Genomic DNA, 15,840 nt, shown 5'->3' on the forward strand with positions numbered 1-15,840 from the left:
CGCAGGACTTCGCCTTGGAGTTCCGGACCTTGGCTGCTGGTGCGGGGTGGAATGACAGGGCCCTGATGGATCACTACCGATGCAGCCTTCGGGAGGACGTCCGCCGGGAGCTAGCTTGTCGGGACACTACACTCTCCCTCGACGAGCTTATAGACATGTCGATACGACTGGACAACCTGCTAGCTGCCCGCGGGCGTTCAGAGGGGGTCCTGTCAGTTCCACCTCCCAGCCCTCCCGCTCCAACTCCGATGGAGTTGGGAGTAGCTGCATCTAGGGGGACCGGCGGAGGAGGCTCCTCCTGCACCTACTGCGGCCGAAGAGGACACACTTCGGACCGGTGCTGGAGGAGTCAGTCAGGGAGTCGAGATGGTAGGCGGAACACTTCTCGGCCACCCCAGGTGAGTAGGCACCAAACTCACCCAGAGCTCCCTGTTGGTCACATGTTTTTGTTTATTTTCTTCCCTGCGTTTTTCCCTCTCTCCAGCATAAGGCGCTAGTCGATTCAGGCGCAGCTGGGAGTTTTATGGATCGCGGACTCGCCCTTAAGTTGGGTATTCCGTTAGTGCAGATAGACCCACCTTTCCCCGTGCACTCCTTAGATTGCCGACCGTTAGGGTCAGGGCTGGTCAGGGAGGCCACGATACCGCTGGACATGGTAACGCAGGGGAATCATAGGGAGCGGATCAGTTTCTACCTTATTGATTCACCTGCGTTTCCAGTGGTGTTGGGGATTCCCTGGTTGGCTAGTCACAATCCCCTCATTTCCTGGAGACAGGGGGCTCTTCAGGGGTGGTCAGAGGAGTGTTCAGGTAGGTGTATAGGAGTTTCCATCGGTGCCACGTCGGTGGAGAGTCCAGACCAGGTTTCCACTGTGCGCATCCCCCCAGAATATGCCGATTTGGCGATCGCTTTTTGTAAAAAAAAAAAGGCGACCAAATTCCCTCTTACTATTGTATTAACCCCTCGTTTCATGTGTCTCTCCTCAGGCCGGTGGTAGCTGGTCCCCTTCAAGAAGGTGAGGTGCCGGAGGTCCCTCCGCCCCCTCTTGACATCGAGGGGTCCCCGGCGTACACGGTACGAGCTATTCTGGACTCGAGACGCCGGGTGAGGGGCCTGCAGTACCTCGTGGACTGGGAGGAGTACGGTCCGGAGGAGAGGTGCTGGGTACCGGTGGGGGACATTTTGGATCCTTCCCTCTTGAGGGACTTTCACCGCCTCCACCCGGATCGCCCTGCTCCTCGCCCTCCGGGTCGCCCTCGAGGCCGGGGTCAGCGCGCTGCGGGAGCCGTGCGTCAGGGGGGGGGGGGTACTGTCACGAATCCCGCCGAAGATGGTGCCTCTTCCCGTTCGGGCAGCGCTCGGCGGTCGTCGTCTCCGGCCTACTAGCTGCCACCGATCCCCTTTTCTGTTTCATTTAGTTTTGTCTGATTTGTTGCACCTGTTTTGTGTTTAGGTTCATTGTGGGCTATTTAAACCCAGTTGGCCCGCCGACTTTTGTGCGGGCTTGTTTTTCTGTTTGTGGTGTCGTTATTTCTTGTGGTGTCTGTTCCGAGTAGATTTTGTCCTGTTTGTTTTGGACTGTTACTTGACGCGCCCTTGTATGTGTGGCGTAGCCGTCTCGCTGTATCTTTTGGAATATTAAATCCACTCGCTTCTCACTACCCTGCTCTCTGCGCCTGACTCCTTCATCACCACTTTTGGAACTGTGACAGATGTAAAATATTTATTGAAAAAATTATCAATCAATATTTACGCTATAAAATATTTGTATTTCACCATTTGATTCTATGATTCCAAAGCATTCGTTGTGTGTTTTGATGCTGTTTTGTACATGCATTGATACACAAACAAGTATTTTCAAGACACTCTCTTAAAAACACCAACATTTAGATTGAAGAACCACTTTGAGAGTACTTTCAGAGTACTTCTATTCTGTTTTTAAAACACATTCTGTGTGTCATAACGCTTACATTTGGGTTTCCATTCAAAAACATTCCAAACACCAAATCTCAACATAGGTTGAGTACTTCTCATGGTTTCACTTCACAGCCATGTTTTTTTATTGTCTTTCTATTTTTACAGTGTAACAACGACCTATAATTTGAAGTTTGTCGTGCTTAGATCACACAGTCTTTTGAGATTTGGAGGTCACGGGGCTTATCGGGAATGCCTGTATCTGAGAGTCTAAACTATTTAGTCAAACTGGATGGGCCAGTTCATGGGTGGTTTTGTCATCTCTGTGTGTGTTTGTTCAGACATTCCTTCTTTCTCTGTCCTACTATAAAGCATACCACACTTCCTAACTGGGTTTCAGTCACTCAGCCTCCCACTTCACACTCCTCTTCTCTGAAGCTAGCTCAGGTAAGACAAACATAAATATTTCATATTTACGCATATACTGTATGTCATTAACGTTTGGCCTACTTTTTGTCATTTCAACGTGGAAATGTTGGTCATATTTGGTAAAGACGTTGATCAATGAGATTTCAACCTTTATTCACCCACTCAACCAGAAGCTTGTTGAATTCCCAATGTGTTATCACTATGCTTTCAACTATCTAAAAGCACAACCAAATTCCTATCGAAAAACAGTGTCTGATTTTTGATTTAGTTGTCATCTAAATGTGTTATTATATTGCTTCATCTAATAGCAGAACCAAATGACCTGGATTCCAGTTGAGATTACATTAAAAGTACATAGTGCAAGTGATCAATGCTGTTTGAGATTCTGCCAGATTATTACAGTGCCTTCGGAAAGTATTTATACCTCTTGACCTATTCCACATTTTGTTGTGTTAGAACCTGAATTCATAATGGAATAAATTTAAAAAAAGTCTTACATTTTTATATTTATTTAATACATTTTAGAATAGGGCTGTAACGTAACAAAATGTAGAAAAGTCAAGGGGTCTGAATACTTTCCGAAGGCACTGTACATATGTATTCACACCCCTGAGTCAATACGCTGTAGAAGCACCTTTGGCAGCGATTACAGCTGTGTGTCTCTAAGAGCTTTCCACATTTGCATTGTGCAACATTTGCACATTACACTTTTTTTATTTTATTCTGTCAAATTGGTTGTTGATCATTGCTACACAACCATTTTCAGGTCTTGCCATAGATCTTCAAGTAGATTTTAGTCAAAACTGTTACGGCCACTCAGGAACATTCACTCTCTTCTTGGTAAGCAACTCCAATGTAGATTTGGCCTTATGTTTTAAGATATTGTCCTGCTGAAAGGTGACTTCTTCTCCCAGTGTCTGGTGGAAAGCAGACTGAACCAGGTTCTCCGATAGGATTTTGCCTGTGCTTATCTCCATTCCGTTTCTTTTTCATCCTTTAAAACTCCCCAGTCCTTAACGGTTACTAGCTTACACAACATGATGCAGCCACCACTATACTCAAACATTTTGGAGAGTGTTACTCAGTAATGTGTTGTGTTTGCCCCAAACATAACACTTTCTATTCAGGACAAAAAGTTAATTACTTTGCCACATTTTTTGCAGTATTACTTTAGTGCCTTGTTGCAAACAGGATGCATGTTTTGGAATATTTTTATTCTATACATGCTTCCTTATTTTCACTCTGTCAACTAGGTTAATATTTTGTTGATCCATCCTCAGTGTTCTCCTATCATAGCTATTAAACTATGCAACTGTTTTAAAGTCATCATTGGCCTCATGGTGAATTCACCTTCCTTTCCGGCAACTGAGTTAGGAAGGACGCCTGTATCTTTATAGTGACTGGGTGTATTGATACACCATCCAAAGTGTAATTAATAACTTCACCATGCTCAAAGGGATATTCTGTGACTTGTTAAGGAAATTAAATCAAACTTTATTTGTCACATGCGCCAAATACAACAAGAACCTTACCATGAAATGCTTACTTACAACCCCTTAATCAACAGTGCAGTTCAAGAAGAATTAAGAAAATAATTTGCCAAATAAACAAAAGTAATAACATTTAAAAAATGAACACCATAAAATAACAATAACGAGGCTATATACAAGGGGTACCGGTACCGTTTAGTCAGTGTGCAGGTCGCACAGGTTAGTTGAGGTAATTTGCACATGTAGGTAGGGGTGAAGTGACTATGCATAGATAATAAACAGCGAGTAGCAGCACAGTACAAAACAAATATAGAGGGGAAGGGGGGTGTTAATGTAAATAGTCCGGTGGCCATTTTATTAACTGTTCAGGAGTCTTATGGCTTGGGGGTAGAAGCTGTTAAGGAGCCTTTTGGTCCTAGACCTGGTGTTCCTGTACCGCTTGTCGTGCGGTCGCAGAGGAAACAGTCTATGACTTTGGGGACTGGAGTCTGACAATTTAATGGGCTTTCCTCTGACACCACCTGTTATATAGGTACTGGATGGCAGGAAGCTTGGCCCCAGTGATGTACTGGGTCGTACGCACTACCCTCTGTAACGCCTTACGGTCAGATGCCGAGCAGTTGCTATACCACGCGGTGACGCAACCGGGCAGGATTCTCTCGATGGTGCAGCTGTAGAACTTTGAGGATCTAGGGACCCATGCCAAATCTTTGTCTCCTGAGGGGTAATAGGTTTTGTCGTGTCCTCTTCACGACTGTCTTGGTGTGTTCGGACCATAATAGTTCGTTGGTGATGTGGACACCAAGGCACTTGAAACTCAACTCGCTCAACTACAGCACCGTCAATGTTAATGGGGGCCTGTTCGACCCACCATTTCCTGTAGTCCACGATCAACTCCTTTGTCTTGCTCACGTTGAGGGAAAAGTTGCCCTGGCGCCACACTGCCAGTTCTCTGACCTCCCTATAGGCTCTCATATCATTGCCAGTGATCCAGTCTTTACTCATAGACTTAAGTGGTTGAACACATTTCAGGTTTTCATTTGTAAACATTTAGAAAAACATAATTCCACTTTGACATTATGGGGTATTATGTATAAGCCAATGAGAAATATAAATTTAATTCAGCCTGTAAAAAAACATTGAAAAAAGTCAAGGGGTATGAATACTTTCTGAAGGCAATGTATAGCAATTGTGAAGATCGTAACAAACATGCAACCTATGCATGCCATCTTGAACATGCACGCTTTTTATGATTACGTAAGACATTTATTGTTAAGGTAAGTTAATGTTACATATGCCTCTTGGAGGGGAAACGCCCTGCTATTTACACCCTGCTACAACTCAACGTGGAGTGAAAAAAGTATGTGGCCGTAGGTGCGGAGGAAGGACGACAGAGGCAGAGAAAATTACCGTTTACAGGGAATTTATTATTCCTAACACGGTATTGTGGGAAAGGAGCTGGACGGACCCAAAGCAAAGAAAGTTAAAGTTAAAGAGTACCCTCTCCTACCTTACCTGCCTACCCACCTAATCTTTCAGCACCTCCTGGCATGCTAACCAAAATACAGGTGGTGGTCCACCCAGATCTTACCTAGTGTGCGTAGACAGTAAATAATACAGGTTACGTATGCCCGCAGGCCTCTAGCCTAAACACTCCCAATGCATTCCCCTTCACCCCCAGGAACAAATAAAACAGGATAATTTCTAACTTAAAGTGAACAATTTCAATAATCAAAAACTCTAAGTCCTATTGGCATACACATACCTCAGAAAGCAGCAACAAAATACTTTTAACAAAATACTTTTAACAAAACTTTCACAGCCTTACAACCAACACCGAACATCAAATAAGCTCTCTCCTCCTACCAAAGGAACACTGGCTTTTATCCAGCTGGAGACGGAGTTGGTAATTGAAGACAGCTGTTTCTCCTGACGAGAGGGAGGGTTCAGAGCTCTAATCATCGATTGGGCCGACCAATCAGCTCCTTGAGGAATCCAGGATTCCGTTTCCTGAAATGCACACACACATACAAACCCACAACAACACAGAAACTGGGGAACGTAACAGCTAACTTCAAAATGTGGCCATGGATGTGTTACTTTGATGGAACTATCCAAGCAGAAGATCTCCTTAAAATGTTGATATTTGGTTACATTGACAACCAAACACAATTTAAAAGTGAATCCAACATATTAATGATTAACTTGAAGATTACATTTAAAATCAACCAAAGCTTGAAACCCTAGGCCTATATATATTGTATATTTTAGTTGAACCCTGGATGGAATAAAGACAATGGCCGTTGATGACTTTGCATATGCAATACAGGCCTAAATAGTCTCATTGATGATATATGTCTTATAAAGTATGGTTACATTTCATTTGTTCTGTTAAACCTACATTTTGGAATGATTTTGATAGCAATAGTGAATATAGTTATTAAGAGATCTCTCAACAATCATTCAAAAATCATTCTTGAGATAGCACATAGGTAGTAGTCAGTGACACATATCAAAGCTAATCAGAGCTGGGTTTAGTTAAAACCCAGGATGGGAGACTCAATAAATAGCTGTAGATAGATCACCTCTACAGTAGGAGGTGCTGCCTAGCCAATTGTCTTTTTCTGATACTGGATATAACGTTGAAGAACTGATGTTGTTTCAAAGGTACAAATTCAACATATTTTATACGCTGAAAATTAATTACAATCATAACATAATCCTGTGGTTGAAATTCCACCATCAAAACAACAGTTTACGTTGATTCCTTTTTTCCAATCCAATGTATTTTCCACGTCACAATACGTTGACAAATTACGTTGAAATGTTGACTAAACCAGTTTGTGCCCAGTGGGATATTACGGTATGTAATCGTAATTTACAGTTTACCTCAGACTATGATTGCTGCCATATTCAAAGAAACAGTTATGGAACAAAGATTAGTCTGGGGACAACTATACAGTAAGCACTTAGCACTGGACTTTTGTGTGCAACATACAGCATTATGAAGAATTTCAACTCAGTTTGACTTCACAAACTATCTTGAAAACTATATAGGACCATTATTGTGGAGTGTTAAACATCTCCTTATATTGGTTTGCTGGTGGTGTGACTTCTGTCATAACATCTTTTTTTAAATCCCCACAGACACCTCCACCATGTCAAATAAGATGGTAATTCAGCAGCCCAATCACTTTGTTCAGGCCGTCACATCAAACCAATGGAGCTCCGAAATCTGTGACTGCACCCAGGATATGTCTTCGTGTAAGTGTGTGTGTGTGTGTGTGTGTCTGTATGTGGACATGTTTAACTATTCTTGTGGGGACCAGAAGTCCCTACAAGAATAGTAAACAAAGTAAAAATTGACCAGCTGGGGACATTTTGTTAGTCCCCACAAGGTCAAATGCTATTTCTAGGGGGTTTAGGGTTAAGGTTAGAATTAGTGTTAGGGTTAGAATTAAGTTAAATATTAAGGTTAGGAGCTAGGGTTAGTTGTAGGGTTAGGGTTAGGAGCTAGGGTTAGGTTTAGGGTTAGGATAAAGTTTAGGTTTTTGGGTTAGGGTTAGGGTTAGGGTAAGAGTACGGGTTAGGATTAGGGTTAGGTTAGGGGTTAGGGAAAATAGGATTTTGAATGGGACTGAATTGTATGTCCCCACAAGGTTAGCTGTACAAGACTGTGTGTGTGTGTGTGTGTGTGTGTGTGTCTGTGTCTGTGTGTGTGTGTGTGTGTGTGTGTGTGTGTGTGTGTGTGTGTGTGTGTGTGTGTGTGTGTGTGTGTGTGTGTGTGTGTGTGTGTGTGTGTGTGTGTGTGTGTGTGTGTGTGTGTGTGTGTGTGTGCGCGCGCGTCTGTTACCACTCAATTCCATTCAATCGATAAACTATGCTTGTATCAATCAACAAAGAGAACATCCTGTTCACTGTGATTTCTTGTCCTCTATATCCTTCTATAGGTTGCTTTGCGTTCTGGTGCTTCCCCTGTTTTTCATGTGTAACAGCGAGAGAGGCTGGGGAGTGTCTGTGTCTGCCTCTGCTAGACGGTTTCGGCGCCATCCCCCCAGCCACCATGTCCATGAGGGTGGGCATGCGCAAGCGCTATGGCATCGAGGTAGGGACACACAGAACCTCATGCACTATGCTCATGTCTATGCTCTGAAGCTTAGATGTTTGCTTTAGATTTTTTTTACTGACTCAGCTTGGCATGTCTTATGACTAGGGCCCTGAGTTGTTCCTGATCACATGATCTGACCAGGAAACACTCTGGGCCTTATAGTTATAGGCAATATGTACAGGTATGACTATTGGTGAAGATGTTGTATTATTGAAAAATGTTGTGTCCATAGAAATTAGGTATATTTCCCAGTTCTTTTGATACTGTTCGTGTGAACGTGTGAACTATCAGTCCCTCCATCTCTCCAGTAATTCATGATGTTCCCCTCACCTTAGCCACCTTCTAATCTGATCTCAGAACTGTCCTAACCAGTTTTCCGTACCTTCAAGCACAGGGAGTGGCCTGGGTACCAGTCTGTCTGCACTAACGTTCCACTCCTTGCCACTCCTAGTCATGCCAAACAAGGAGTTGGAATGATAGCACAAACAGATCGGGGACCAGGCTAGTCGCGGAGGGAGTAATACATAATGTTCTGATGATGTCATAGTGCTGAACTCCAATCAGATATTCTACCCCCTCTTTGTAATTGATTGACAAATGTAGCCTGTATTAACAGATCCTAGATCAGGTGTAATGTGGAGTGTCTCTGTCTTTCCACTAATCATAGATCAGTTATAATGTGTAATGATGTATCTCTGTCTCCTCCCTAACAGGGCACCATGTGTAATGACTGTGTCTATTCCTTCTTCTGCGGGCCCTGCACCTGGTGTCAAATGTCACGAGAGATGAAGAACCGCATTCAACCCATCACTCTCATCAATGCACACACAAGATAAGGAAAGACCTCGCTCTTTCTCATACTCCTCTTCGTCATCACTGTCACGTAGAGTAGGCCAGAAGGCAAAATGAAAAACCTCACCTCTATCAAAACAAAGGATGGTGGAGCTGCTAAAGTACTTCTGTGCAAGGGTGTTTATTTACATAATGAATCTGGAAGAAAAACAACAGTACTGCCATCAAAAGTATAAGACAGCTTAAAAATTTAATTAATTAATTAATAAAAAATATATTGGTGCCCCATCAACAGCTCAAACCAACGTGCCCCTGATGTGAGGGAAGCCCCTCACATCAGAACCTATCAAACACGAAGTAATTAAGCAATTACCATCATCAAAGCCTACATGTTCCACTTAGCTAAACATCATGAATTATATACATTGCACATTTGCAATCCGTTTCTCATGATACAATATAACACATTTATAGAATCCCATTACTACTTACATGGTGTCTTCCATTCAGGAACAGGCACTACGAAGCCAGTCCTATTGCCATAGCTCCGGTCCTTATCCCAGCATACCCGGAAGCTACAGAGACGGAGAGAGAGGTATAGAACCAAACAAAGAGCGCGCTCATTCATAACATTGATAAGTACAATAAACGTTGCTTAACTTAAACATGAACGCGTGTCTGTATATTATTTATACCATAACAAATTGTTATTGACAAGAGGTAAGGATAAAGTGTGTAATAAAGTGTGTAATGTAGGTACTAAGATGGCGAAGTTAACTTGTGTGTCGAACCACATTGCTAACGTAGCTGATAACGGAGCAGGTGATGAGTGTGTGTGTTCCAAACGCTGCTCGCGGCCAGTGGCATGTATGTGTATATATCAGTGGTGGGCCGTCAGGGCCAGCAAGGCCTTCTCTGCTGGCCTAAACATCATCAGAATATATATATTTTTAAAATATATTTTCCCACAAATATGTATTAAATTATTCCCCAGAGTAAGAGTTATACTCTTCATTTCATAGCTTTCCTCTTGGTTGCACTGCTTCCAGCCCCAGGTTGAGATTTGGAGGGCTGGTCTTTATGTTAGATCTTTTATCCAATCATATTCAGCCATCATGTGTTGCCAGGGGTCTAAAATCTGCCCTCAGGCCTTCAGAATCAACAGTGCGGGCGCTTGTAGCTTAAAGTGAATGGAAATGAAAATTTAGTGTCAACCAATCAGCTTTAGAGTTGGCTATTGTACGCCTGCTGGCTGGCTCCAGTGTTACACAGGAGCCAGCTAGCAGGCGTAGTGCGTGCACGTCTTTTGATTGGATTACCAATATTGAAAGGCAGGTCATATGGGCAGGTCTATGCAGAACCTCAGAACTAGGAAACTGAATTTGATAAACAAATTAATTCGCATACTACTAAGCTGTTTTTTCAACCCACAATGGCGGAAGGAGGAGAAGATATCGATTTGGTCGAGGATATAATTATAACGCCATTCTCAAGACGAACTTTTCAAGAAAAGTTAGACATTGTAAGGAGAGGTCGCCCGACGCCGACGCTACAAAGCCTGTCACAGGCGGGAAAGGGGTTCGTTCGGCACTTTCAAAGTTCAAACTACGAGCGCTATCAATGGCTCACAGGCTCCGAGAAGCACTGCAAACTGTACTGCTGGGAATGCCTATTATTTGCAAGTGATCGATTCTGGATAAAGTTGTGGCACAGTGTTTTGATGGCGCAGCAGTCATGGCATCTGGACTCAATGGGGTGCAGGCTAAAGTTAAGGAGAGGGCACCGATGGCCTTATTCATTCACTGCTATGCACATCGACTAAATGTAGTACTGACTCAAGGAGCCTCAAAGCTTAAAGAATGCAAGGTCTTCTTTGCCAACCTCAATGGCCTTGCAGCATTTTTCTCACGATCCCCTAAGCGCACGCAACTGCTGGATGACATCTGCAAGCGTCGTCTTCCTAAGGTTGCACCAACGAGGTGGCAATATACATCTAGATTGGTCAATGCAGTCTTTGAAAAGAGAGTTGCCCTAAAGGAGCTGTTTAACCACTTACTGGAACATCATGATGACCATGACGGGGATACTGTGCTTATGGCTGATGGATTTAATGCACGTTTGGATGATTTTGAGTTTTGTTTTTTGCTTAAAACATTCAATGGGATTTTTTATTATTCGGATGTGCTTTTTGGAATTCTACAGAAACAAACTTTGGATGTACAATTCTGCCTGACAAGGGTGAACGAGTTTTGTGACACAATTGAGCGAGAGAGGCGCAGGTTCAGTCAAATCTACGATGACACAGCGCGCATCTCAAGTTCACCCAGCGCACGCAGAGGCCCAGCACAAGGAGACCCTCGCACATACTACCAACAACTCCACAGCAATATTCTGGCCAAAATGCTTTGCCAGATACGAAACAGGTTTCAAGACCACGAAAAATTCATGTTTCTCTCCCTCCTGGACCCCCAGCACTTTCAGACCTACCGGAAAAAATTCCCGCAAACAGCCTTCTCCAGCTTAACAGAGAGTCACGGAACACTGTTCGACCTATCCAAGCTAAAAACAGAACTGACTGTAATGTATGCTATGACTGATTTTGAAGGGAAAAGTCCCTCTGATCTCCTTGATTTCCTTAAGCAGAAAAATCTGAATGAGGACATGGGGCAACTTTACACATTGGCATGTGTGACAGTGACTATCCCTGTGTCCACGGCTTCTGTCGAGCGGTCATTCTCGGCCTTAAAGCGAATCAAAACGTATTCCAGAAATGCTACTGGACAGACTCGGCTTTCAGCATTAGCCTCCATGTCGATAGAAAAGGACTTATTGGTGGAACTAAAATGCACAGTTAGACTGTACAACAGAGTCATTGAAGTCTTGTGGAAAGAAAGGAGGAAGGATTTTGTGTTCAAATAATCAGTCTTTGGTGAGTAGGCATACAATGCATTTTATTTTTTATTAAATGTGTATGTATGTTTCGCATTTTATTTCGTTAATATTAAATAGCCTATATATTAACAAAATAAAATGACAAATAGCCTATGTTGCAAATTATTTGTTTTCTTTCTTTTATTTTCAGTGAACAGTGAAATGTGTCTTTATCATCACGGTGAAACTGCTTTGGGTGCGACAATGCGCTGTTTAGTGAACACACTGTATTTATTTTTTTTGGACTTAAAGCTCAAAGTTTGTGGACCAGAAATGGATAGAAGAAGAATATTAATATAACTCTGTTGCACTCGACTATGTTCTTGCCTATTAGTTGAACTGTACTGTATTGTACTCTTCCCCTGCAATTCTCTGAATAAAAATGTCAATTTCAAGGTGACGCAACGCCTGGTTATACTGCGTTTCTGTCTAAATGTATAGTGTCTAGAGCCATGGCATCATAATGATGGTAATAAGAGGTGGATTAATTCGGGTGGGACTGTGTAGGACCTCACTGAAGGCCCAGGCCCCAGGCCCACGGCACGCAACTGGTATATATATATATATATATATATATACATACAGTGCCTAAGGAAAGTATTCAGACTCCTTGACTTTTTCCACATTGTGTTACGTTACAGCCTTATTCTAAAAAGTATTAAAAATCTATATTTTTCTCAGCAATCTACTCACAATACCCCATAATGACAAAGTTAAAACAGGTTTTTATGTTTGATAGTTTATCAAATTTAAAACAAATACCTTATTTACATAAGTATTCAGACCCTTTGCTATGAGACTCAAAATTGAGCTCAGGTGCATCCTGTTTCCATTGATCATCCTTGAGATATTTCTACAACTTGATTGGAGTCCACCTGTGGTAAATTCAATTGATTGGACATGATTTGGAAAGGCACACACCTGTCTATATAAGGTTCCACAGTTGACAGTTTATGTCAGAGCCAAAACCTGTCACGTTCCTGACCTGTTTTCCTTTGTCATGTATTTGTTTTAGTTGGTCAGGGCGTGAGTTGGGTGGGTTGGTCTAGGTTTGATTTTCTATGTTGGGATTTTGTGTTCGGCCTGGTATGATTCTCAATCAGAGACAGCTGTGAATCGTTGTCCCTGATTGAGAATCATACTAAGGCAGCCAGGGTTTCACTTGTGTTTTGTGGGTGTTTGTTCCTGTGGAGGTTTTGTTGCCACACAGGACGGTTTCGGTTTTGTCACGTTGGTTGTTTTTTGTATTTTGAAGTGTTTTGTTGACTTTTATTAAAAGAATGAACACTAACCACTCTGCGTTTTGGTCCACACCTTCTGTCAGCGAGGACAGCCGTGACAAAACCAAGCAATGAGGTCAAAGGAATTGTCCGTAGAGCGCCGAGACAGGATTGTGTCGAGGCACAGATCTGGGGAAGGGTACCAAAAAATGTCTGCAGCATAAAGGTCCCCAAGAACACAGTGGCCTCCATTCTTAAATGGAAGAAGTTTGAGCTGTCCGCCCGGCCAAACTGTGCAACTGGGAGAGAAGGATCATGGTCAGGGAGGTGACCAAGAACCCGATGGTCACTCGATGACAGATCTCTAGAGTTCCTCTATGGAGATGGCAGAACTTTCCAGAAGGACAACCATCTCTGCAGCACTCCACCAATCAGGCCTTTATGGTAGAGTGGCCAGACTGAAGCCACTCCTCAGTAAAAGGCATATGACAGCCCACTCGTAGTTTGCCAAAAGGCACATATAGGACTCAGATCCTGAGATACAAGATTCTCTGGTCTGATGAATCCAAGATTGAACTATTTGGCCTGAATGCCAAGCATCATGTTTGGACAAAACCTGCCACCATCCCTATGGTGAAGCATGGTGGTGGCAGCATCATGCTGTGGGGATGTTTTTCAGCGGCAGGGACTGGGAGACTAGTCAGCATCGAGTCAAAGTACAGAGAGATCCTTGATGAAAACCTGCTGCAGAGCGCTTAGGGGGTGAAGGTTCACCTTCCAACAGGACAACGAACCTAAGTACACAGCCATGACAATGCAGGAGTGGCTTCGGGACAAGTCTCTGAATGTCCTTGAGTGGCCCAGCCAGAGCCCGGACTTGAATCCGATCGAACATCTCTGGAGAGACCTGAAAATAGCCGCGCAGCAACCCTCCCCCATCTAACCTGACAGAGCTTGAGAGGATCTGCAGAGAAGAATGGGAGAAACTCCCCAAATACAGGTGTGCCAGGCTTGTAGTGTCTCCCAAGAGTCGATGCTGTAATTGCTGCCAAAGGTGCTTCAACAAAGTACTGAGTAAAGGGTCTGAATACTTATGTAAATGTCATATTCCCATTCCAGGTGATGCTGGTTGAGAGAATGCCAAGAGTGCAAAGCTGTCATCAGGGCAAAAGGTGGCTAGTTTGAGGACTCTCAAATATAAAATACATTTTGATTTGTTTAACACTTTTTTGGTTACTACATGATTCCATATGTGTTATTTCGTAGTTTTGATGTCTTCACTATTATTCTACAATGTAGAAAACATTAAAAATAAAGAAATATCCTGGAATGAGTAGGTGCATCCTAACGTTTGACTGGTACTGTATATATCTATCATGGCAGCCTAATATTCTGGTAGTAGATAATGTTCATTCTAATGATAGATATCTATCTTATACTTGTTTACAGTATAAATGCATGTGTCTTTAATGGTAAATAAAATATTAAAAGAAGAGTGTCTGTCTGGCCTTTCTCAATGACGTAAATACATTGGATACTGTATATCACAGACCCTCAGGATTTTGAATCCTATGCAAACCAAACACATGCAAATAGTCACTCTCCATAATTGTGTTTGTAATCTGGAGGTAGGGATCACAAACCTGGATACAGCCAGGCAGAGTTGACCATTTCAGGTGAGTGTCTTTTTTTTAAGAGTCAGAATTAAAGAAAATGGGACTTGAATATTACCCACTACTAGAATTATAGGATGCCATGATTTGTGGTTGATGGGGAGATTTATAGAATTTAACATCAGGTCAATGGTGAATATCATGATAATGCACAGTATAGCTTATTGTTTAGAAAAATATAGTTCCAAACACTGAGGTTTTGCCGTTTAAAGAGTGCACAGGGTAGCCTATTGGCTGCAAAGAGATGACTGAAAGATTTAAGTGTTTGTAAGATGTGAATGAGAAATATTATTCAATAGGGGCCCAATTCTGATTTAGGAAATTATGCCTTTCTTAGACACGCCTTTCCTACACAATTGTGGGTAGTTCGTATTCAGACTTACCTTACCTTACCTTAATCGCTGCCAAAGTTGCTTCCAACAAATTACTGAGTAAAGGTCTGAATACTTATGTGAATGTGATATTTATATTTTTTCCTTCTAAAAACCTGTTTTTGCTTTGTCATTATGGGGTATTGTGTGTAGATTCATGAGGGAAAAAATACAATACAATACAATTTAATACATTTTAGAATAAGGCTGCAACTTAACAAAATATGGAAAAAGTATTCAGACCCTTTGCTATGAGACTCAAAATTGAGCTCAGGTGCATCCTGTTTCCATTGATCATCCTTGAGATATTTCTACAACTTGATTGGAGTCCACCTGTGGTAAATTCAATTGATTGGACATGATTTGGAAAGGCACACACCTGTCTATATAAGGTTCCACAGTTGACAGTTTATGTCAGAGCCAAAACCAAGCAATGAGGTCAAAGGAATTGTCCGTAGAGCACCGAGACAGGATTGTGTCGAGGTATACATTGGTATACAATACAATTTAATACATTTTAGAATAAGGCTGCAACTTAACAAAATATGGAAAAAGTCAAGGGGTCTGAATACTTTCCGAAGGCACTGTGCCAACTGAAGGGAACTAACAGTAAATTGGCAGTTGAATATATGTTGCTATTAGGCCTATTGACGGTTGATACTGCTAGTGGCTAATATTTAACATGACACAAATAGGAAACAGAGAAAGTTGGTATAGCCTATCAAACATTCGAGAGTGCCCACCCCTGCAAGTTAAAAGGCCGTACAATTTAAATTCTGCATAATGGTACAGCATTTCATAAACTTTACTGTGGAAAAGTTGATATGTTGATATGTTATGGGAATTTTATGAATAATGACTAAATGATGTATACATTTAACATAGAATTATAACTAACAGAATTATATCCTG

The 15,840-nt window shown here is 42.3% G+C and overlaps 1 protein-coding gene across 1 annotated transcript; it reads left to right on the forward strand.

Moving 5' to 3' along the window:
• Window positions 1–2,259: 2,259 nt before the first annotated feature.
• Window positions 2,260–9,636, forward strand: LOC120049236 (cornifelin homolog B-like). The gene is made up of 4 exons (XM_038995474.1): window positions 2,260–2,361; window positions 6,981–7,097; window positions 7,784–7,938; window positions 8,655–9,636. Exons 2-4 carry the CDS (start codon window positions 6,992–6,994, stop codon window positions 8,775–8,777), a joined length of 384 nt encoding a protein of 127 aa, XP_038851402.1. The 5' UTR covers window positions 2,260–2,361; window positions 6,981–6,991; the 3' UTR covers window positions 8,778–9,636.
• The last annotated feature ends 6,204 nt before the right edge of the window (window positions 9,637–15,840 follow it).

Source organism: Salvelinus namaycush, chromosome 6 (genome assembly GCF_016432855.1).
Source record: "Salvelinus namaycush isolate Seneca chromosome 6, SaNama_1.0, whole genome shotgun sequence".
In the NCBI taxonomy this organism is placed as follows: Eukaryota; Metazoa; Chordata; class Actinopteri; order Salmoniformes; family Salmonidae; genus Salvelinus; species Salvelinus namaycush.